General features: G+C 44.9%; 1 protein-coding gene across 1 annotated transcript in view; it reads right to left on the bottom strand.

Annotated features, from left to right (window-relative positions):
- Positions 1–301: 301 nt before the first annotated feature.
- Positions 302–24,159, bottom strand: part of PCGF3 (polycomb group ring finger 3) — a 202,658-nt gene continuing 178,800 nt past the window's right edge. The window contains exons 6-9 of the mRNA XM_063914617.1: positions 15,227–15,315; positions 5,259–5,396; positions 3,307–3,387; positions 302–439 (exon numbers count right to left, since the gene is read on the bottom strand). Of these exons, the coding sequence (XP_063770687.1) occupies positions 392–439; positions 3,307–3,387; positions 5,259–5,396; positions 15,227–15,315 (356 nt within the window). The 3' untranslated portion in view covers positions 302–391. The remainder of the gene's footprint in view (positions 440–3,306; positions 3,388–5,258; positions 5,397–15,226; positions 15,316–24,159) is intronic.

Below are 24,159 nucleotides of genomic sequence, written 5' to 3'. Positions count from 1 at the left end.
TCTATTATATATCTATATATATATTTATTTCTTTATATATATGACGATCAGTACATCTCAAAAACAAACTTGGATGTAGTTTGCAGCAAAGACAAGAATATCCATGAAAAGTGTCCAATATTTGTAAACGCCATGCTGGTAGTGTCTTGAGTTGTGAAAAATTATCTCTTTTTGTACAAAAAGTATAAATATTTTCCTGTCCAGAATTCTGGTAATTGTGTTGTGTAATAGTTTTTTTTTTGAAGTGAAGAGGTTCTTCTGTGAGCACGCTACAATCTTCTGGCTTGAATCCGCTGGTTCAGGTCACATGCCTTGAGTCATGTGGTGCACTATGCCGGTGCCCGTGATAGTCTCTGCAAAAACCTTGTCCCAAGAGGACAATTCAGTTCTTTTACAGCAGGTCCATTTTCGGCCTGTAATGCAAGAGGAGTGGCGCTTTCTGTCCCCAAAAAACAAAGACATTGACAATTTTAAAATGACCATTGTATTTTAGACTTATAGAGACAATACAAAAAAGAAACAGCCTTTTTGCATTACATGGTTATTTCTCTCAATGAAATCTTGGTTAAAGTTGCTAAATGTAACACACGGTAAGATCTTTTCTTCCGATTCTGACTATATAGTCAGAATCGAAGAAAAGAAAGTGCAGATCGCAAGGTGACAGTCACCTTGCGATCCCGATGCGCAGTCCCGCCAGGTCGGCATCGAAAGAAAAGATAGACTGTGCAGGCAAGTCAATCCTTGCTAGATCGGTGTACTATCTAGTTCTTCTCACATGTCAATGACATCTCACATAAGCCAAAATCGTAAGCACACATAGTCCATATCTCAAGAAAAGTTAGTCAAAATCTGTACTATCTGGGCTCCAGGGAGTTCAAGGGAAATCGCAAGTAAAAATCGGCATAGCAAGGATCTCACCGTGTGTACACATTAGTTTTAAGTACCTAACTGCATGTTATGACCACCTGTAGTTACAAAAACAAAATACATTACTTCCATACAGAAGTAAAGTGATCAACAGCTTGCAGCTAGTTACTGGTGTCAGATGTGCAAATGCATGTTTTAGGAAGGCAATTACTAAAACATGTAAAGTGTATTAAGGCAATATGATATCTAAATTATTATGATAATGTCCACATTTCACAATCCAAAATTAATCAAAATATACACACTGCAAAAATAAATATTGTTTACAAAAGGACATCGAAATTAGTAATTTCAACCAAAATTTATTTTACTGGAGCTCATTTTTTATAGAAATAGATCCTCTTTAACTAAATAGGAAAAAGATCTTTAAAATTCCTCTCTGCAAAACCACTAAAGCACACACTCCAATGTACAAATTTTGATTTATTAAACAGAGGGTAAATACAAAGAGTGTAACAGGTATAGATGTGCAGGTTCGGATTTACTCAGATCTCAAAAATGTCACCTTATTTGGCTATCAGTTCTCACGTGTTTTGGATAGCTAATAAGATAAAATCCAAACTTGCGCTAGTTTTAGCAAAAAGAACTGAGTAAATCAGAACTTGCACATCTCTAAACACAGGGTTTGTGATCGACCACAATCAGGAGTGAAAGAAACATTTAATTACCTTGCATTTCAAGAGTCTCATTTACAGTTAGAAACAAATACAGCTAGAATGTCCAATATAGCACCTTGGTAAACCTATACTGCAATGCGGGTGCGGGTGTGGGTGATGATGGTGGTGATAGTTGGGGGGGCGGGGAGGGTTTAAAAAGGACAGATTTGGAGATGTACTTAGGTGCAAATGTGCATCTTTTTAGAGAAAAGAGAAAATCCAGAAAAAGTAAAAATGCTTGGTGAACCTATGTGATAATTGCCCTTGGCTTCCAAATATATAAAGAAATAGTAAAATATCAAGAGGATTTAAATGTACTAGACAGGTTGCCTATTTGGCTATTGTGCTTATATGTGATGGTCATAGTTAGCCGAACAATATTGCCTCTAAAAGTCTTTAAAAGCCCTATTCACCTAGTAAAGACTGGAATAGGTGACCTGCATACAAGGACAGGCTCTGGAAAACAGCTGCAATATATCTTTTTTTGAACCTAAATTTTGTATAAGGAGTTAATATGGAAAATAACACAATTTGGTAAAATAGCTAAAAAATATATACGCACACATACATATGTATATATACACACACACACACACACACACACACACACACACACACACACACCACAACCATATTTGTAATAAGCAAAAAAAAGTAATTGTTTATGTGTAAGTCACCATAAAATAGCACCAGAGTAAGAATAAACAAATCATACGAAATATAGATTATATTTTAAAAAATGGAACAAGTGGATACAAGGATGACAAGGGTGATGCGGATGGGGCATTTAGGATGGAGCAGCCCCTTATTATGAAAGCTTATGAGAAACTGACAGAAGAAAGCTGTGGTTTGGGGTATGAATCAGACATTTGTTTTAAAACTTCTCCTGCTTTGTAACCTCTTCCCACCCAGACTTTGTAAGCTGTGGACTTATATAGTTGGCAATGCATCTAGATGCATACAATTGCCATTAAGCATGGCCATGTTATAGTTAGGGCAGTATATAGATTGTCATACAGCGCCTACTGTATGAAAACAGATGCTTACATCTCTTTGCTAAAACAATAGAGAAAAATAATTTTAGTAAGGCAGAAGTTGTGTTGTTATAGTTTAGCACAAGGACTGGACCTGGGAAAGAAAACTAGTGGATCTGAATTATTGTCCCAGCACACTTTGTCATGTCAAACCCCGAAAAAAGCAGTCTTAAAAATCAATCCTAAGATTTTATATGAAACAGAGTCAAAGTAATGGCGTGTACACACGGTGAGATTTTTTTCTTACGATTTTGACTATATAGTCAAAATCGTAAGAAAAGTTAGTGCAGATCGCAAGGTGAAAGTCACCTTGCGATCCCGATTCGATACCGATGCGCGGTCGGCATCGCAAGAATAGATAGACTGTGCAGGAAAATCAATTTTGACTATCTCTATAGAAGAGATAGTCAAAATTGACATTTAGACAAAATCGCACATAGTCAGTATCGCAAGCACATACTGAGTGTGCTTGCGATGCTGACTATATGCCGACCTAGCCCATGTCGCATAGTGAGAATCGAGTGTAGCTCGAATCTCACCGTGTGTATGGGCCATTATAGTCTGGGCTTAGCGGAGGCCATAATTCAATGTAGGTGTAATGTACAAAGATATATTTTAAAGGACATTACTGCTTGTTAAAAACTGACTATACAAATAACATATTCAGTCAATAAAAACATTTCATGTACCTTAAATCTCCACCTTGTAACTACAACAAATTTAAGCGTGTGATCCTTCCCAAGGATTTCTTCATTGCATAATATATCCAACTGAAATAAAGAAAATAAATACAATTTTTAAAACTAGTTTTATATATGGAAAAAAAAAAACCCCACTTCTGTACTTACGGTACAATTGTTACATTTCTAACGAGCAATTTTCTTAAAATGTATTTTTGTTTGATACAGTGATGTTTGTTCTCCATTATTTACATCTGCAAATATACGGCACATAAGTTATGCATTAAACCATGGATGCTCAAACGTGACTATTTCAAGATACATTTAGCAATATGCTGCAGGCAACCACCATCCTAATTAACAGGTTACGTGGCTTGCAGGTGATGTTCAGGGAAAGCACTCAAAGTATTTTGGGCTGCAGGAAGCTATCAGGAATATATTTAGCACAGGCTGCAGAGCAGGCTGCAGGTAACAGACTACACGGGTAAGCTGACACAGGAGGGCAGTGGACTGCAGACAGCAGAGAATCTTATACTGCCTCAGCCAGTTATCTCCTAGAGTAGAAAAAAGTCCAACTTGAAGCAGGTAAGTGCAAGAAGAGTATGGTGTAACATGAGTTTTTATGTATAGACTGGTGGTCAGATAAGTTGTGCCACAGTGCATGCACAAAAACCTTTTTTTTTTTTTTTTTTTTGCATGTAAATTGATCCATATGCAGAGATAACATATTTAGAAGGAAATAAGGTACCAAAATAATTATTTATATTATGGTGCTACACCTGTCATATATTACTGGATCTGCCACTGCTGGCTAGTAAGCAGTATATAACTAATTATATACTACTACATGCAGTCTGTCCACTTTAATTTCATTACACCACAAGAGTTTAGACAACATCTCTGCAATGCCTTCTGCTTGGTACTTTAAAAACTCTTCATCAACAAGGATAGCATTTACCAAACTGTGCTCCTCCTTTGTGGCCCTCCTATGCAGGCTCCCTTTGTGAAACACCTTGGAGATTGTTGAACCATGTATATTATATTCCAACACAACCACGTAGCTCATCCAATGTACAACCTCTAGTTTGACAGCTAGGCACTGTAATCTGTATTGTCATACTAGACCTTTTAAAGTATAGGCTACATATTTTTTCTGACATATAGAATTAGACTATTCCTGGATTATGGACATGAGAGGATATTGTCACCTCCAATAAGGGGCTTCATATAACTCAGTCATTTTACAGGCACATCTGCTTTATTTCCACCTGTTAGGGTATTTGCTTTGAGGTTACAATACTAAAAACTAAATTGTTTCCTGTTTTTCAATACTTATGGGCGGGATGTACTAAGCGGAAAATGCGGTAAACCCCCTGTTTACCGCATTTTCCTGATGTACTAACCCACGTCCGGCAGGTCAGCGCCGCGGCGGGGTACGCTGGCGTACGTCCATAGAAGCCTATGGGCTTCTCTCCGCGCGCTGTGTGAGGGATCCGATCGGATCCCTCCCAGCATGCCTTGCGGGCACCCCCGTCACCCTGCGCATGCGCAGACTGACTCCTGGGGCCGAATCCCGGAAGTCAGGCTGCCGCTGTGCATCGCGGAGGACAGCACTTATCGGAAGAGCTGTCCTCCGCAATGCTGATCGCATATGTTAGTACATATGCGATCAGCATCGTGGCGCAGGGCGGCGATGTACATTAGTACATCCCACCCTTATATATCTGTACAGTATTTGTTAAAAATTAAACGGAATGAGTGGGCGAACATTTATTTCTACAATATGTTATGGTAATAGTTCATGGCTATGTTTGTGTGTTTTGCTTATTACCATTAGAATATGCCTAAACACAAAATGACCAGTAAATTTCAAGCATTGTAAAAAGCCATTTTGCAGATGTGTATGTAGATTCCTCATCGACTCTGTCACTTAAAGGCAAAATGACATAGCTTGGCCTTACCTCATTGAAAGATGATAGATTAAGTTTTTTGGCTATGAACTTCTTTAGATGTAAGACTGTTGCTTGGGCTGAGCACCGTATCCATTTTCGCTTGAGTCCTCGTAACTTGCTGCTATTGCATTCTAAGCATATACTGACCTTTGGAGGGGAGAAAAGAAAAGACCACAGAAGACAAACTACTTAATAATTCACTCTGTCTTTTTAGATTTAATGCAGTGTCACTTAAAACATGGTGGAAGCAAAGCAACCCTGACAGAGAGAGGCCCAACTGTTGTGCTTTGGAAATTGACTAAAATAAAACCTTTAAGGAGCTGTAAGCTGGATAACTGTAGTTACACTGCAAATTATCTCGGAACTCATGACCTGGTATAAATTGGTATTCAGTGTGTTTGATTCTGTGGCAGTTGAACAAGACCTTCTTGCGAATATTTAAAACAATTTCAATCTACAAAGAAGAAACACTTTGTGGCATGCTAGTAATAAAACAATGCCCGAAAGACGCAAACTCTATCTTCGTGTCAAAATCAATGTCTCTAGTAAAATCCATCTTTACTTCCCTCAAAGCACCAGCTATATATAGAAAGCTGCTGAATGAAAGTGCTCGCCATGAACAAATACATAGGTCACACAAATGTCAGCCTGCATTGTGTCTCCCTCCAGCTCATTATACACATGCCCTGTCTTCCTATCCTCGCAGACATTATTAGAGGATGCTTATGTAAGTCCACATTGAATACATGGATGAGGAGATAAGGAAGAAAAACTAGAAAAATCTTCACATTCACTTAACTATACGAAAAAAAGGGAATATTTTATTTTATTATATAATTATTTTCAGTTCACCCCCCCCCCCCAAAATGTAACATTTCATGCATGAACAGAAGCGATGGCAGTAAGTAATGCAAGGGACATGACATGTTTTTCTCCTGCGTTTTTTGTAAAGCAGCTTTGTATTTTCCCAGTTATGTTACATTGATGTCAACAAGAAAGTAAAAAATAAATTATAGCAATATAGTGGTTTTAATGCATTATCCCATTTGCTTTCTGGCAGAGTTCTATGTTTCAACATAAATGGATTCTAGGAAATCAAACAAAAGAATGCACATACACGATAACAGTACATTAGACAAAGCAAAAACATAAGGACTTTCACGTGTTTCAAAATAAACACCTATATAATTCAGCTCTCAGTGAATAGTATAAAGAAAAATGAAACCCTGTATATGATCGTCAATAGGACGACTAAACTTAAAATGCAAGTTAGCCGAATAAAAGAGCTACTATTAGCACTCATAAAGGATGATAATAGAAACTGAAAAATAAGAATTTACTTACCGATAATTCTATTTCTCGGAGTCCGTAGTGGATGCTGGGGTTCCTGAAAGGACCATGGGGAATAGCGGCTCCGCAGGAGACAGGGCACAAAAAGTAAAGCTTTCCGATCAGGTGGTGTGCACTGGCTCCTCCCCCTATGACCCTCCTCCAGACTCCAGTTAGGTACTGTGCCCGGACGAGCGTACACAATAAGGGAGGAATTTTGAATCCCGGGTAAGACTCATACCAGCCACACCAATCACACTGTACAACCTGTGATCTGAACCCAGTTAACAGTATGATAACAGCGGAGCCTCTGAAAAGATGGCTCACAACAACAATAACCCGATTTAGTTAGCAATAACTATGTACAAGTATTGCAGATAATCCGCACTTGGGATGGGCGCCCAGCATCCACTACGGACTCCGAGAAATAGAATTATCGGTAAGTAAATTCTTATTTTCTCTATCGTCCTTGTGGATGCTGGGGTTCCTGAAAGGACCATGGGGATTATACCAAAGCTCCCAAACGGGCGGGAGAGTGCGGATGACTCTGCAGCACCGAATGAGAGAACTCCAGGTCCTCTTTTGCCAGGGTATCAAATTTGTAGAATTTTACAAACGTGTTCTCCCCCGACCACGTAGCTGCTCGGCAAAGTTGTAATGCCGAGACCCCTCGGGCAGCCGCCCAAGATGAGCCCACCTTCCTTGTGGAATGGGCCTTAACAGATTTAGACTGTGGCAGGCCTGCCACAGAATGTGCAAGTTGAATTGTGCTACCAATCCCACGAGCAATCGACTGCTTAGAAGCAGAAGCACCCAGCATTGTTGGGTGCATACAGGATAAACAGCAAGTCAGATTTCCTGACTCCAGCCAACCTGGAAACTATATTTTCAGGGCCCTGATAACATCCAGCAACTTGGAGTCCTCCAAGTCCCTAGTAGCCGCAGGTACCACAATAAGCTGGTTCAGGTGAAACGCTGACACCACCTTAAGGAGAAACTGGGGACGAGTCCGCAGCTTTGCTCTGTCCGAATGGACAATCAGATATGGCTTTGTGAGATAAAGCCGCCAATTCTGACACTCGCCTGGCCGAGGCCAGGACCAACAGCATGGTCATTTTCCATGTGAGATATATCAAATCCACAGATTTGAGTTGTTTAAACCAATGTGATTTTTTTAGGAATCCCAAAACTACGTTGAGATCGCCCAGTGCCACTGGAGACATCAAAGGGGCTGTATATGCAGTACTCCCTTAACAACTTCTGGACTTCAGGAACTGAAGCCAATTTCTTTCTGGAAGAAAATCAACAGGCCGAAATTTGAACCTTAATGGACCCAATTTGAGACCCATAGACACTCCTGTTTGCAGGAAATGTAGAACTTAACCTAGTTGAAATTCTTCCGTGGAGCCTTCCTGGACTCACACCCTGGCACATATTTTCACCTAAGTGGTGATAATGTTGTGCGGTCACCTCCTTCCTGGCTCTGACCAGGGTAGGGATGACCTCTTCCGGAATGCCTCTTTCCCTTAGGATCCGGCGTTCACCCGCCTTGGCGTCAACGCAGCTGCGGTAAGTCCCGGAACAGACACGGTTCTTGCCGAATCAAGACCCTTCTTAGTATCTCTTTAAGTTCCGGGAACCAAGTCCTTCTTGGCCAAACCGGAGCCACGAGTATAGTTCTTACTCCTCTCCTTCCTATCATTTTCAATACATTGGGTATGAAAAGCAGAGGATGGAACACATACACCGACTGGTACACCGACGGTGTTACCAGAGCGTCCCAGCTATTGCCTGAGTGTCTCTTGACCTGGCGCTTCAGGTGGGACGCCATCATAACCACCTTTGGTCTTTCCCAACGGTTTACAATCATGTGGAAACTTCCAGATTAAGTTTCCACTTTTCCGGGTGGAATTCATTTATGCTGAGGAAATCTTCCCAGTTGCCCACTCCCGGAATGAACACTGCTGACAGTGTTATCACATGATTTTCCGCCCAGCGAAGAATCCTTGCTGTCATTGCCCTCCTGCTTCTTGTGTCGCCCCGTCTGATAACGTGGGCGACCGCCATGATGATGTCCTACTGGATCAGCACCGGTTGACTTTGAAGCAGGAGTCTTCCTAGGCTCAGAGCATTGTAAATTGCCCTTAGCTCCAGTATATTCATGTGGAGAGAAGTCTCCAGACTTGACCACACTTCCTTGGAAATTTTTTCCCTGTGTGACTACTCCCCAGCCTCTCAGGCTGGTATCCGTGGTCCCCAGAACACAGTCCTGAATGCTGAGTGTGCTGCCCTCTAAAAGATGAGCACTCTGCAGCCCCCACAGAAGAGACACCCTTGTCCTTGGAGACAGGATTATCCGCTGATGCATCTGAAAATGCGATCCGGACCATTCGTCCAGCAAATCCCCTGAGATCTGCCGAATGGAATCGCTTCGTAAGAAGCCACCATTTTTCCCAGGACTCCTGTGCATTGATGCACTGATACTTGGCCTGGTTTTAGGAGGTTTCTGACTAGGTCGAATAACTCCTTGGCTTTTTCCTCCCGGAGGAACACCTTTTTCTGGACTATGCCCAGAATCATTCCTAGGAACAGCAGACGTATCGTCGGAAAACAGCTGCGATTCTTGGAATATTTAGAATCCAGTCGTGCTGTCGTAGAACTACTTTAGATAGTGCTCTTCCGACCTCCAACTGTTCTCTGGAACTTGCCCTTTTCAGGATATCGTCCAAGTAAGGGATAATTTAGATGCCTTTTTTCTTTGAAGAAACATCTTTTCGGCCATTACCTTGGTAAAAGGCCCGGGGTGCCGTGGATAATTCAAACGGCATCGTCTGAAACTGATATTGACAGTTCTGTACCACGAACCAGAGGTACCCTTGTTGAGAAGGGCAAATTTGGACATGGAGGTAATCCTTGATGTCCAGGGACACCATATAGTCCCCTTTTTTCCGGTTCGCTATCACTGCTCTGAGTGACTCCATCTCGATTTGAACCTTTTATGTAAGTGTTCAAAGATTTCAGTTTAGACTATGTCTCACCAAGCCGTCTGGCGTCAGTACCACAATATAGTGTGGAAAAATAATACCCTTTTCCTTGTTGTAGGAGGGGTACTTTGATTATCACCTGCTGGATATACAGCTTGTGAATTGTTTCCAATGCTGCCTCCCTGTCGGAGGGAGCCGTTGGTAAAGCAGACTTCAGAAACCTGCGAGGAGAAGATGTCTCGACTCTCCAATCTGTACCCCTGGGATAATACTTGTACTATCTAGGGGTCAACCTGCGAGTGATCCCACTGCGCGCTGAGACTCTTGAGACTACCCCCCCACCTTGAGTCCGCTTGCATGGCCCCAGCGTCATGCTGAGGACTTGGCAGACGCGGTGGAGGGCTTCTTTTCCTGGGAAGGGGCTGCCTGCTGCAGTCTACTTCCCTTACCTCTATGTCTGGGCAGATATGACTGGCCTTTTGCCTGCATGCCCTCATGGGAAAAGGAAGGATTGAGGCTGAAAAGACGGTGTCTTTTTCAGCTGAGATGTAACTTGGGGTAAAAAGGTTGGATATCCCAGCTGTTGCCGTGGTCCCCAGGTCCGATGGACCGACCCCAACTAACTCCTTCCCTTTATACGGCAATACTTCCATGTGCCGTATGGGATCTGTATCACCTGACCACTGTCGTGTCCATGACATCTTCTGGGTGATATGGACAACGTACTTATCTTGATGCCAGAGAGCAAATATCCCTCTGTGCATCTCACGTACATATATATAGAATGCATCCTATTAAATGCTCTATATGAATAAAATATTTTCAGTCAGGGAATCCGACCAAGCCAACCCAGCACTGCATCTCCAGGCTGATGGCGATCGCTGGTCGCAGTATAACCACCGTATGTGTGTATATACTTTTTAGGATATCTTTCCAGCTTCCTATCAGCTGGCTCCTTGAGGGCGGCCGTATCTGGAGACGGTAACGCCACTTGATAAGCGTGTGAGCGCCTTATCACCCTAAGGGGTGTTTCCCAACGCGCCCTAATTTCTGGCGGGAAAGGGTATAACGCCAATATTTGCTATCGGGGTAACCCCACGCATCATCACACACTTCATTTTATTTTATCTGATTCAGGAAAAACTACAGGTAGTTTTTTCACTCCCACATAATACCCTTTTTTGTGGTACTTGTAGTATCAGAAATATGCAACACCTCCTTCATTGCCCTTAACGTGTGGCCCTAATGAGAAATACGTTTGTTTATTCACCGTCGACACTGGATTCAGTGTCCGTGTCTGTGTCTGTGTCGACCGACTGAGGTAAATGGGCGTTTTTAACGCCCCTGACGGTGTTTCTGAGACGCCTGGACCGGTACTAATAGTTTGTCGGCCGTCTCACGTCGTCAACCGACCTTGCAGCATGTTGACATTCTCACGTAATTCCCTAAATAAGCCATCCATTCCGGTGTCGACTCCCTAGAGAGTGACATCACCATTACAGGCAATTTCTCCGCCTCCTCACCAACATCGTCCTCATACATGTCGACACACACGTACCGACACACAGCACACACACCGGGAATGCTCTGACAGAGGACAGGACCCACACTAGCCCTTTGGGGAGACAGAGGGAGAGTTTGCCAGCACACACCAAAACGCTATAATTATATAGGGACAACCTTATATAAGTGTTTTCCCTTATAGCATCTTTATATATATCTCAATATCGCCAAAATCAGTGCCCCCCCTCTCTGTTTTAACCCTGTTTCTGTAGTGCAGTGCAGGGGAGAGCCTGGGAGCCTTCTCTCCAGGCTTTCTGTGAGAGAAAATGGCGCTGTGTGCTGAGGAGATAGGCCCCGCCCCTTTTTCGGCGGGCTCGTCTCCCGCTATTTAGTGAATCTTGGCAGGGGTTAAATATCTCCATATAGCCTCTGGGGGCTATATGTGAGGTATTTTTCGCCAAAAAAGGTTTTCATTTGCCTCCCAGGGCGCCCCCCTCCCAGCGCCCTGCACCCTCAGTGACTGCCGTGTGAAGTGTGCTGAGAGGAAAATGGCGCACAGCTGCAGTGCTGTGCGCTACCTTTAGAAGACTGCAGGAGTCTTCAGCCGCCGATTCTGGACCTCTTCTTACTTCAGCATCTGCAAGGGGGCCGGCGGCGCGGCTCCGGTGACCATCCAGGCTGTACCTGTGATCGTCCCTCTGGAGCTGATGTCCAGTAGCCAAGAAGCCAATCCATCCTGCACGCAGGTGAGTTCACTCCTTCTCCCCTAAGTCCCTCGTTGCAGTGATCCTGTTGCCAGCAGGACTCACTGTAAAATAAAAAACCTAAGCTAAACTTTCTCTAAGCAGCTCTTTAGGAGAGCCACCTAGATTGCACCCTTCTCGGCCGGGCACAAAAATCTAACTGGAGTCTGGAGGAGGGTCATAGGGGGAGGAGCCAGTGCACACCACCTGATCGGAAAGCTTTACTTTTTGTGCCCTGTCTCCTGCGGAGCCGCTATTCCCCATGGTCCTTTCAGGAACCCCAGCATCCACAAGGACGATAGAGAAATAGGGCATACTTACCTACTGTCCTGGAAGCTGTGGGAGACTCCTGATTTTTAGGGAAGTCTCCCGCAGCCACGGAAGGGTATGGGGCTCGACCCGCTTCCAATCAGCATCCTGCCTGCTTCCTAGTGAAGCCGGCAGGCTGAAGATAAAAGCACTGAAAATACAGCAGGGGATGGGGCCTAAAGACATGATGTAAATTTGCTCCACCCCCTACCTGCAGACCGGTCAATCACGGGCATTTCCACATCTTGGGGGTGGGGTCTGATGACATGCAAGTATCCCCTCCCTCCGAAGTAACCCGCTGCGGAGACGCAGCAGGTAAGTATGAAATAGGGTAATGTCAGTTTAAAGCAAAATGACATTGCAAAATTTCTATCAAGGTTGGCATGCACAATGATTATGGATACACTTTTGAATAATTTAAGAATATATTATTAAGTATCTGTATACATGGTCAATTACAGCATAACATGGTAAAGGACTTGGGGAGTAATTCAGACCTGATTTTAGCAGCAATTGCTAGCAGTTGGGCAAAACCATGGGCCTAATTCAGACCTGATCGCTCGCTAGGGCTTTTTTGCACTGCTGCGAACAGATAGTCGCCGCCCATAGGGGAGTGTATTTTAGCTTTGCAAGTGTGCGAACGCATGTGTAGCAGAGCTGTACAAACAGATCTTGTGCAGTCTCTGAGTAGCCCAGGACTTACTCAGCCGCTGTGATCACATCAGCTTGTCCGGGACCAGAACTGACGTCAGGAACCCTCCCTGCAAACGCATGACACGCCTGCGTTTTTCCAAACACTCCCAGAAAATGGTCAGTTGCCACCCACAAACGGCTTCTTCCTGTCAATCTCCTTGCGAACGCCCGTGCGAACAGATCCTTCGCACAAACCCATCGCTGAGCAGAGATCCACTTTGTACCCGTGCGACGCGCCTGCGCATTGCGGTGCTTACGCAGTTCTGGCCTGATCGCAGCGCTGCAAAAAATGCTAGCGAGCGATCAGGTCTGAATTACCCCCCATGTGCATTGCAGGTTAGATTTGGGTGGGTTATATTGTTTCTGTGCAGGGTAAATACTGGCTGCTTTATTTTTACACTGCAATTAAGATTTCAGTTTGAACACACCCCTCCCAAATCTAACTATCTCTGTACATGTTATATATGCACCCCCCCCCCCCCCACCCCCCTCCTCTGCAGTGCACATGGTTTTGCCCAACTGCTAACAAATTTGCTGCTACGATCAGGTCTGAATTACCCCCTTGATGTTTTAACTTTAAAATATCACATGCCATAATGTCTTCAATTTAAGTTTTAGTAATGAGAAACTGGAGGGGGAGTTTTGGTGCTTCACTTAGGACTGTGGCTGCCTCTTAACTTCCCCAATGGACCTATCCCAAACAGATCCAAGAAGCTAGAATGAATGTGAGTGAGTAGGTGAAGAAGGTGGTGCTACAGTCTGGTAGGAGTGTTTTAGTTATAAATGCACAGTTTTTGATAATAGAACATGCATTCAAAAATATAGAGCAAGAGTACACAACCTGTGGCACTCCAGCTGCTGGGAGACTACACATCCCTGTGTGCCCTGCCACAGGTTTAGCATGACCTAATGCCTAACAGCAAAACTGTAGCAGACATACTGGCATGTGTAGTTCCACATGTGTATACCCCTGGTATAGAGCAGCTTTCTGATTTTGAGAGGGGACTGATCATTGGGATACACGATGGGTACATGCCTTATAGGACATGTTGAATTGCAATTTTAAATGAGATACTGCCACTGTGCATACGTAGTGCCAGTGGGTAACTGCAGATACACACTTCCAGCACTGGAACAGGTCCATCCAGAAATACAGAGACGGACACATAAGTCAGATGGGAATTACAGACTGAAAAGCAACAACTGTGCATGGCGGCTAATATAAACCCCTTCGCTGCGGAGCCTACTTTGCCACATTTTCAGTATGACATACGGAAGAAAAAAATAAAAAAGAAAAAAAGAGAAAAAAAAATGCCTTTTTGAACAAAAAGCAAATGTGTGTATTGTTTTTTTCCTAACCACCACCAAATAGGTATTTCTTTGCATTGGCATTAATCAACCTTTGTAGCAAAAAAAAGTCAGGGTGCTATGCATTGGTTTTCATAATAACATCTGCATGCATAAAATAGGTGTGGAATATGTAGAAATAATTTGATAGCTAAACAAGGTATGCCGTTACAAAAGATAAAATAAAAATAATAGACCCTACTGCATCAAATTAGGTGACCTCTGTGTTTATTGATACCAAGATGGGGAAGATCTCTGAGCTAGAACCCTCAACTAAGGATATCCTAATATTTTAAAGTAGTATATGATGTTATTTAAAAGGACCATGCTTTTACCAAAGGACCTAGCCATGTAACAGCATTGCCTTTTTAAAATATTGTGCATAAACACGATCTGAAGCATCGGGTACTACAACCTGATGCTTTGTAAATAATTTCCCAGATCTGATACGGACGTTTTCCGTTTTATGGGCATAGTACGACAGAAGATCTCCAGTACTCTTGAGGGACACTATAGAAAGCCTACCTGCAGACTGAAATGGCTGATAGGAGGGCTACAGATGCACAGCAAATGCACTAACAGTGCATGTAATGCATACACATGCTGCGCATATATTACAGTCAGTATGCCAATGCCACTCTACAGCAGTATTCCGAGCTGTAGGCATCTTTGTGTATGCAACTCCCTAACAGCTCGGTCAGCATTTACACATACTCTATGTGTTGGACATGTGGTATTTACACTGCATATGCACAACTCAGTGAGCAACTCTGGCAACAAACCCACAACATGCCTGTGCGACTGTTCCATGCATATGAGCAGCTGCCACCCAGGAATGGACATTACCTGCACAGCAAGAAATGGATGAGAACTGTATGAATCACCTATGCATACACAAAAGATGTATATGAATGCTGCAACAACAAAACATGTTTTCTCCAGTTTTGTCAGTGCACATATTCACATATGACATCATCTGTTGAAGAACACAGAAAACTACAAACTTTCCTCATAGGCCACTGTGGTGTGACCAGAAAAAGACAATGAAACGTGGAGCAGCTAAACATACCTGTTCGTCACTCCTGTGGTAGTCATGATCTTCTTCTTGTTTTTCTTCTGTTGATTCTTTTGTTGTATTTTCTTCAGGTTTTGTTTCACCTAGTAGAGCATGATAATACACAAGGTTAACTCATAAAACAGCTGTATAGAATCATAGAATTTGACTGCAGATAAGAACCACTTGGCCTATCTAGTCTGCCCTACACATGTACACGCACACACTAGGGTTCATTTTTGCCGAAAGCCAATTAACCTACCAGATTGTGGGGAAAAAACGGACCTGGAGGTAACACAAGCGAGCACGGCAAAAATACGGCCATGGTGAGAATTGAACCCAAGACCTCAGTACTGGGCAAATTTTATATATATATATATATATATATATATATATATATATATATATATATATATATAGTCCTGCAGTACAGCAACGGACGAAACGCGTTGAGTGACGGACTAACACATCTGCTATCAGATAAGCTGTTTTATATTTATTATATGGTACGGGCAACTATATTTTTTTTTGTGTGTAATGGTAAATAAATGTTTTTTTTTAAAAAAACTGTATTACACTATGGTTTGCTCTATTCTTCATCCTTTGCATTACACGGTTTGAGACCGTAAACACAGACGTGACCACTACATCCAGGAGTCCACTGCCAGAAGCGGGGAACGGTTTTGATTTCTGAGAAACGTGGATTAAAAGTGGTTATGAGACCACTTTACACGGTACACCTCTAATTTTAGGGTGTTTCTTGGTGGAGGTATATCATACTGTCTATATTGCACTAGGGGCGCCTCTCTCATTTGTTTTTTAGGATATATATATATATATATATATATATATATATATATATATATATATATATATATATATATATATATATATATATATAGAGCTATATATAAAGAGCACAATAATGGTTAAAATAAGAATTTACTCACCGGTAATTCTATTTCTCGTAGTCCGTAGTGGATGCTGGGTACTCCGTAAGGACCATGGGGAATAGCGGGCTCCGCAGGAGACTGGGCACTCTAAAAGAAAGATTAGGTACTATCTGGTGTGCACTGGCTCCTCCCTCTATGCCCCTCCTCCAGACCTCAGTTAGGGAAACTGTGCCCGGAAGAGCTGACATTACTAGGAAAGGATTTGGAATCCAGGGTAAGACTCATACCAGCCACACCAATCACACCGTACAACTTGTGATAACTGTATGACAATAATGAGCCTCATTAACAGATGGCTCATAACAAAACCCTTTAGTTAAGCAATAACTATATACATGTATTGCAGAGAGTCCGCACTTGGGACGGGCTCCCAGCATCCACTACGGACTACGAGAAATAGAATTACCGGTGAGTAAATTCTTATTTTCTCTGACGTCCTAGTGGATGCTGGGTACTCCGTAAGGACCATGGGGATTATACCAAAGCTCCCAAACGGGCGGGAGAGTGCGGATGACTCTGCAGCACCGAATGAGCAAACTCAAGGTCCTCCTCAGCCAGGGTATCAAACTTGTAGAATTTTGCAAATGTGTTTGAACCCGACCAAGTAGCAGCTCGGCAAAGTTGTAAAGCCGAGACCCCTCGGGCAGCCGCCCAAGAAGAGCCCACCTTCCTCGTGGAATGGGCTTTTACAGATTTAGGATGCAGCAGTCCAGCCGCAGAATGTGCAAGTTGAATCGTGCTACAGATCCAGCGAGCAATAGTCTGCTTTGAAGCAGGAGCACCCAGCTTGTTGGGTGCATACAGGATAAATAGCGAGTCAGTTTTCCTGACTCTAGCCGTCCTGGAAACATAGATTTTCAGGGCCCGGACTACGTCCAGCAACTTGGAGTCCTCCAAGTCACGAGTAGCCGCAGGCACCACAATAGGTTGGTTCAATGAAACGCTGATACCACCTTAGGAAGAAATTGGGGACGAGTCCTCAATTCTGCCCTATCCATATGGAAAATCAGACCAGGGCTTTTACATGACAAAGCCGCCAATTCTGATACACGCCTGGCCGAAGCCAAGGCCAGCAGCATGACCACTTTCCACGTGAGATATTTTAGCTCCACGGTTTTAAGTGGCTCAAACCAATGCGACTTTAGGAAATCCAACACCACGTTGAGATCCCACGGTGCCACTGGAGGCACAAAAGGGGGCTGAATATGCAGCACTCCCTTAACAAACGTCTGAACTTCAGGCAGTGAAGCCAGTTCTTTTTTGGAAGAAAATCGACAGAGCCGAAATCTGGACCTTAATGGAACCCAATTTTAGGCCCATAGTCACCCCTGACTGTAGGAAGTGCAGAAATCGACCCAGCTGAAATTCCTCCGTTGGGGCCTTCCTGGCCTCACACCAAGCAACATATTTCCGCCATATGCGGTGATAATGTTTTGCGGTCACATCCTTCCTAGCTTTAATCAGCGTAGGAATGACTTCCTCCGGAATGCCCTTTTCCTTTAGGATCCGGTGTTCAACCGCCATGCCGTCGAACGCAGCCGCGGTAAGTCTTGGAACAGACAGGGCCCCTGCAGTAGCAGGTCCTGTCTGAGCGGCAGAGGCCATGGGTCCTCTGAGATCATTTCTTGAAGTTCTGGGTACCAAGCTCTTCTTGGCCAATCCGGAACAATGAGTATAGTTCTTACTCCTCTCCTTCTTATTATCCTCAGTACCTTGGGTATGAGAGGAAGAGGAGGGAACACATAAACCGACTGGTACACCCACGGTGTCACTAGAGCGTCCACAGCTATTGCCTGAGGGTCCCTTGACCTGGCGCAACATTTTTTTAGCTTTTTGTTGAGGCGGGATGCCGTCATGTCCACCTGTGGCCGTTCCCAATGGTTCACAATCAGCTGGAAGACTTCTGGATGAAGTCCCCACTCTCCCGGGTGGAGGTCGTGCCTGCTGAGGAAGTCTGCTTCCCAGTTGTCCACTCCCGGAATGAAAACTGCTGACAGTGCTATCACGTGATTCTCCGCCCATCGAAGAATCCTTGTGGCTTCTGCCATTGCCACCCTGCTTCTTGTGCCGCCCTGGCGGTTTACATGGGCGACCGCTGTGATGTTGTCTGACTGAATCAGAACCGGTTGGTTTTGAAGCAGGGGTTCTGCTTGACTCAGGGCGTTGTAAATGGCCATTAGTTCCAGAATATTTATCTGTAGGGAAGTTTCCTGACTTGACCATTGTCCTTGGAAGTTTCTTCCCTGGGTGACTGCCCCCCAACCTCGGAGGCTTGCATCCGTGGTCACCAGGACCCAGTCCTGTATGCCGAATCTGCGGCCTTCGAGCAGATGAGCACTCTGCAGCCACCACAGCAGAGACACCCTGGCCCTCGGGGACATGGTGAATAACCGATGCATCTGGAGATGCGATCCGGAGCACTTGTCCAACAGATCCCACTGGAAGATCCTTGCATGGAATCTGCCAAAGGGAATTGCTTCGTAAGAAGCTACCATCTTTCCCAGGACTCGCGTGCAGTGATGCACCGACACCTGCTTTGGTTTCAGGAGGTCCCTGACCAGAGATGATAATTCCTGGGCCTTCTCCTCCGGGAGAATATCTTCTTCTGTTCTGTGTCCAGAATCATGCCCAAGAACAGCAGACGCGTCGCAGGAATCAGCTGCGACTTTGGGATATTCAGAATCCAGCCGTGCTGATGCAGCACTTCCTGAGATAGTGCTACGCTGACTAGCAACTGCTCTTTGGACCTCGCCTTTATAAGAAGATCGTCCAAGTACGGAATAATCATGACTCCCTTCTTTCGGAGGAGCATCATCATTTCGGCCATTACCTTGGTAAATACCTGCGGTGCCGTGGACAGACCAGACGGCAACGTCTGGAATTGGTAATGACAGTCCTGTACCACAAACCTGAGGTACTTTGAACTTGAACTTTTTTATATAAATGTTCAAGGATTTTAATTTTAGAATGGGTCTCACCGAACCATCTGGTTTCGGTACCACAAACATTGTGGAACAGTAACCCCGTCCCTGTTGAAAGAGGGGTACCTTGATTATCACCTGCTGGAGGTACAGCTTGTGAATTGCCGCCAGTACTACCTCCCTTTCTCTGAGGTCAGCAGGCAAGGCTGATTTGAGGTAACGGCGAGGGGGAGTCGCCTCGAACTCCAGCTTGTATCCCTGTGATACTACTTGCAGAACCCAGGGATCCATCTGTGAGCGAGCCCACTGGTCGCTGAAGTTCTGGAGACGCGCCCCCACCGCACCTGGCTCAGCCTGTGTAGCCCCAGCGTCATGCGGTGGACTTAGAGGAAGCGGGGGAAGATTTTTGATCCTGGGAACTGGCTGTCTGGTGCAGCCTTTTCCCTCTTCCCTTGCCTCTGGCAGAAAGGAAGCGCCTTTGACCCGCTTGCTTTTCTGAGGCCGAAAGGACTGTACCTGATAATACGGTGTTTTCTTAGGCTGTGAGGGAACCTGAGGTAAAAATTTGACTTCCCAGCTGTTGCTGTGGATACGAGGTCCGAGAGACCAGCCCCAAACAATTCCTCACCCTTATAAGGCAGAATCTCCATGTGCCTTTTAGAATCAGCATCACCTGTCCACTGCCGGGTCCATAATACCCTCCTGGCAGAAATGGACATTGCATTAATTCTGGATGCCAGCCGGCAAATATCCCTCTGTGCATCCCTCATATATAAGACGACGTCTTTAATATGCTCTATGGTTAGCAAAATAGTGTCCCTGTCGAGGGTAACAATATTATCTGACAGGGTATCAGACCACGCTGCAGCAGCACTACACCTCCATGCTGAGGCAATTGCAGGTCTCAGTATAGTACCTGAGTGTGTATATACAGACTTCAGGATTTCCTCCTGCTTTCTATCAGCAGGCTCCTTCAAGGTGGCCGTATCCTGAGACGGCAGTGCCACCTTTTTTGACAAACGTGTGAGCGCCTTATCCACCCTAGGGGATATCTCCCAACGTGACCTATCCTCTGGCGGGAAAGGGTACGCCATCAGTAACTTTTTAGAAATTACCAGTTTCTTATCGGGGGAAGCCCACGCTTCTTCACACACTTCATTCAACTCATCTGATGGGGGAACAAAACACTGGCTGCTTTTTCTCCCCAAACATAAAACCCCCTTTTTAGTGGTACTTGGGTTAATGTCAGAAATGTGTAACACATTTTTCATTGCCGAAATCCTGCAACGGATGCGCCTAGTGGATTGTATATATGTCTCAACCTCGTCGACACTGGAGTCAGACTCCGTGTCGACATCTGTGTCTGCCATCTGAGGTAGCGGGTGTTTTTGAGCCCCTGATTTCCTTTGAGACGCCTGGGCAGGCGCGGGCTGAGAAGCCGGCTGTCCCACGGCTGTTACGTCATCCAGCCTTTTATGTAAGGAGTTGACACTGTCGGTTAATACCTTCCACATATCCACCCACTCTGGTGTCGACCCCGCAGGGGGTGACATCACATTTATCGGCACCTGCTCAGCCTCCACATAAGCCTCCTCATCAAACATGTCGACACAGCCGTACCGACACACCGCACACACACAGGGAATGCTCTGACTGAGGACAGGACCCCACAGAAGTCCTTCGGGGAGACAGAGAGAGAGTATGCCAGCACACACCACAGCGCTATTTAATCAGGGATTTACACTAACAGAAAGTGATTTATCCCTATAGCTGCTTATTATATACAGTTTTTGCGCCTAAATTTTGTGCCCCCCCTCTCTTTTTAACCCTTTGAGCCTGGAAACTGCAGGGGAGAGCCTGGGGAGCTGTCTTCCAGCTGCACTGTGAAGAGAAAATGGCGCCAGTGTGCTGAGGGAGATAGCCCCGCCCCTTTTTCGGCGGACTTCTCCCGCTCTTATAATTGTATTATGGCAGGGGATTTTTACACATATATAGCTTATTAGGCTATATTATGTGTTGTTTGCCAAAGTTAAGGTACTCTAATTGCAGCCCAGGGCGCCCCCCCCCCCAGCGCCCTGCACCCATCAGTAACCGGAGTATGTGGTGTGCATAGGGAGCAATGGCGCACAGCTGCAGTGCTGTGCGCTACCTTAATGAAGACCGAAGTCTTCAGCCGCCGATTTCCAGGATGCTCTTCTTGCTTCTGGCTCTGCAAGGGGGACGGCGGCGCGGCTCCGGGACCAGACGACCGAGGCTGGGCCTGTGTTCGATCCCTCTGGAGCTAATGGTGTCCAGTAGCCTAAGAAGCCCAAGCTAGCTGCAAGCAGGTAGGTTCGCTTCTTCTCCCCTTAGTCCCTCGTAGCAGTGAGTCTGTTGCCAGCATATCTCACTGAAAATAAAAAACCTAACAAATACTTTCTTTACTAGAAGCTCAGGAGAGCCCCTAGTGTGCAACCAGCTCGGGCCGGGCACAGATTCTAACTGAGGTCTGGAGGAGGGGCATAGAGGGAGGAGCCAGTGCACACCAGATAGTACCTAATCTTTCTTTTAGAGTGCCCAGTCTCCTGCGGAGCCCGCTATTCCCCATGGTCCTTACGGAGTACCCAGCATCCACTAGGACGTCAGAGAAATTTACTAATTGGGTAAGATACAATAGCAATGTAAAGTTGATTTTTCATTTAACAGATTTGGCTGCCAGCTGCACAATAATGGACTTGCTTAGAGATGCACGGAACTGACTTGCATCCAAACACACGCATCGAATGCACGCCACAAGTTTTTGTATTTGTGCTTGTAAGTGGTTATGTTGAGATAATGAGCTGACACTGGGGACTATTTGCAAGTAACCAATCAAAACAGACTTTTGCTCTGATGTGTGTGAGAAAGCTACAGTATTTTGATTGGCTATCTAGTATAGACCCTATGATGGCTATGCATGAATTTACATTTAACAAATTAACCTCTTTGAAGGGATCTACATGCAAATAGCCAATCAAAGTGACTTCTTATCCATTTTTTGTTTTTACTATTAGATTGCAGCAAGAAAAAAAATAATCATCTTTTACAGAACAAACCTAATACAAATTAGTAAAGTGCATCCCTTATAGGCCCTACACACTGGCCGATTTTCTGAAAGATATGAACGATCTCGTTCATAAATGAACGAGAACTCGTTCATATCGTGCAGTGTGGAGGCGATGTACGATGCGCGGCCCCGCGCTCGTTCATCGCTGGTCTCCCGTCGGCTGTGCATGCAGGCCAATATGGACGATCTCGTCCATATTTGCCTGCACTTCAATGTAGCCGCGTGACGGGGGGAGTGAAGAAACTTCACTCCCCCCGTCACTGCCCCCCCGCCGCCGGGTCGCTCGCCGGCCGTATCCGCCGTCGGGCAGCTCGGCGGCGGGTCGGCCAGTGTGTAGGGCCCCTTAGAATTTAGGAATAGTGGAGAAAGGTGAATTGGAGGAGAGTTTATTTACAATAATAAAATTTAAAACAAAAGATCTAAAGAGAAGTATTTTGGTTTGTTATTTTGCTTTTTTTAAGTATGTTCTCGCAGTCACGGCTATTACAGAACTTTTACTTTCAGAGACATTAGCGTCCACGAAAGTTTATTATTATTATTATTATTATTATTATTGTAGGAGCTCTGCAATACCTGACAGAACTTCTACTGTATACAATAGAATAAACAATAGAACAGCATTAAGGTAATTTACCATGTAAGTAGTTTTCATACTCATGGAAAGCAATGATTTTGTATGTGATTTTAATTATAAGTTGCAATACTTCATATACTCCCTCATACATTGAGAATAGCACCTGCACTTCCCCGGCGACCTCAGTGTCAATTATTAATACTGCACTTTTTTCTAATAGGTTTTTCTGATATGCATAAGAGGAATTTTTACACAGTCTCGATTTTATCACACATAACCACGTTGAAATCCTTTTCAAATTTTGTATCAAACAAGAATAATTTAAACCCCAGAATTCAAAGCAGCAAACATACAAAATATTCCACCAGACATGACTTAGGGGTCTATTTACTAAGCCTACGATGGAGGTAAAAGAGTATGGAGATAAAGTACCAGCCAATCAGCTCCTAAAGGGGAGTACTCACGGAGCGATATTCTAAGCAATCTGATCAGATTGCTTAGAATTTGAGCATTGTCACTCCGTGTGTACCCCCTACAGCGATAGCGATGCACAGCCCCGAGCATCGCTATCGCTGCTGCTAGATTGGCCTGCATGCAGGCCAATCTGGCGGGTCACTCACTTCACCTGCTGGGTGAAATGAGCGCCTCCCCCCCCCCCCTCCCCCCCGTCTCCCCCCGCATCGCTCAGAACACATCGCGCTGTGCTGAGCGGGGAAAGAGATGTGAGCGCAGCACACATCTCTCCCGCATCGGCCCGTCTATATGGGCCTTAACTGTAATTTTTCACACACAGCCTGTGACATGACAGGAGCCAATTGGCTGGTACTTTATCTCCGTCGACTTTATCGCCATCCAAGGCTTAGTAAATAGACCCCTTTGTGCCTTCTTTTGGAAGTGTTGAACATTGTTTGCCAATGTTGTATACAGGTTGAGTATTCCAAAATGCTTGAAACCAGAAGTATTTTGGATATTGGAAGGGGTTCCGACCTATTCAATAGGGGCTGATTTTTTTCCAACAAGTCGGGAATTCCTGACTGGTCGGAAAACACGTTGATCGGCGGAATAGCCGCAGATCCACATGCTTCTGTCGGAAATTGGGCCAAATCAAACAGGTTTTGGCCCCCTTTCTGACAAACCCAATCCGACTTGAAAACAAGTCGGATTGAGGTGAGGAGACAAGCGGTGCTGTGGGCCGTGGGGGGAGCAGAGATCGGCGGGCGGACATGTCTGCTGCTGCGGGGGGAGGCGCTGCAGGGAGAGACCTCTCTCCCTGCAGAGCCTCCCCCCGTCACCGCAGACATGTCCCCCTGCAGCCAGCTCCCCCCGCAGGCCGCCAATCTCTGCTCCGCCCGCGGCAAGCAGGCACTTCTTTCCCTGCAGCTCCTCCACAGACATGTCCTCCCGCAGCCAGCTCC

This window comes from Pseudophryne corroboree, chromosome 1, assembly GCF_028390025.1.
Source record: "Pseudophryne corroboree isolate aPseCor3 chromosome 1, aPseCor3.hap2, whole genome shotgun sequence".
Taxonomy (NCBI): Eukaryota; Metazoa; Chordata; class Amphibia; order Anura; family Myobatrachidae; genus Pseudophryne; species Pseudophryne corroboree.
This window is presented reverse-complemented; position numbering and strand designations above follow the sequence as displayed.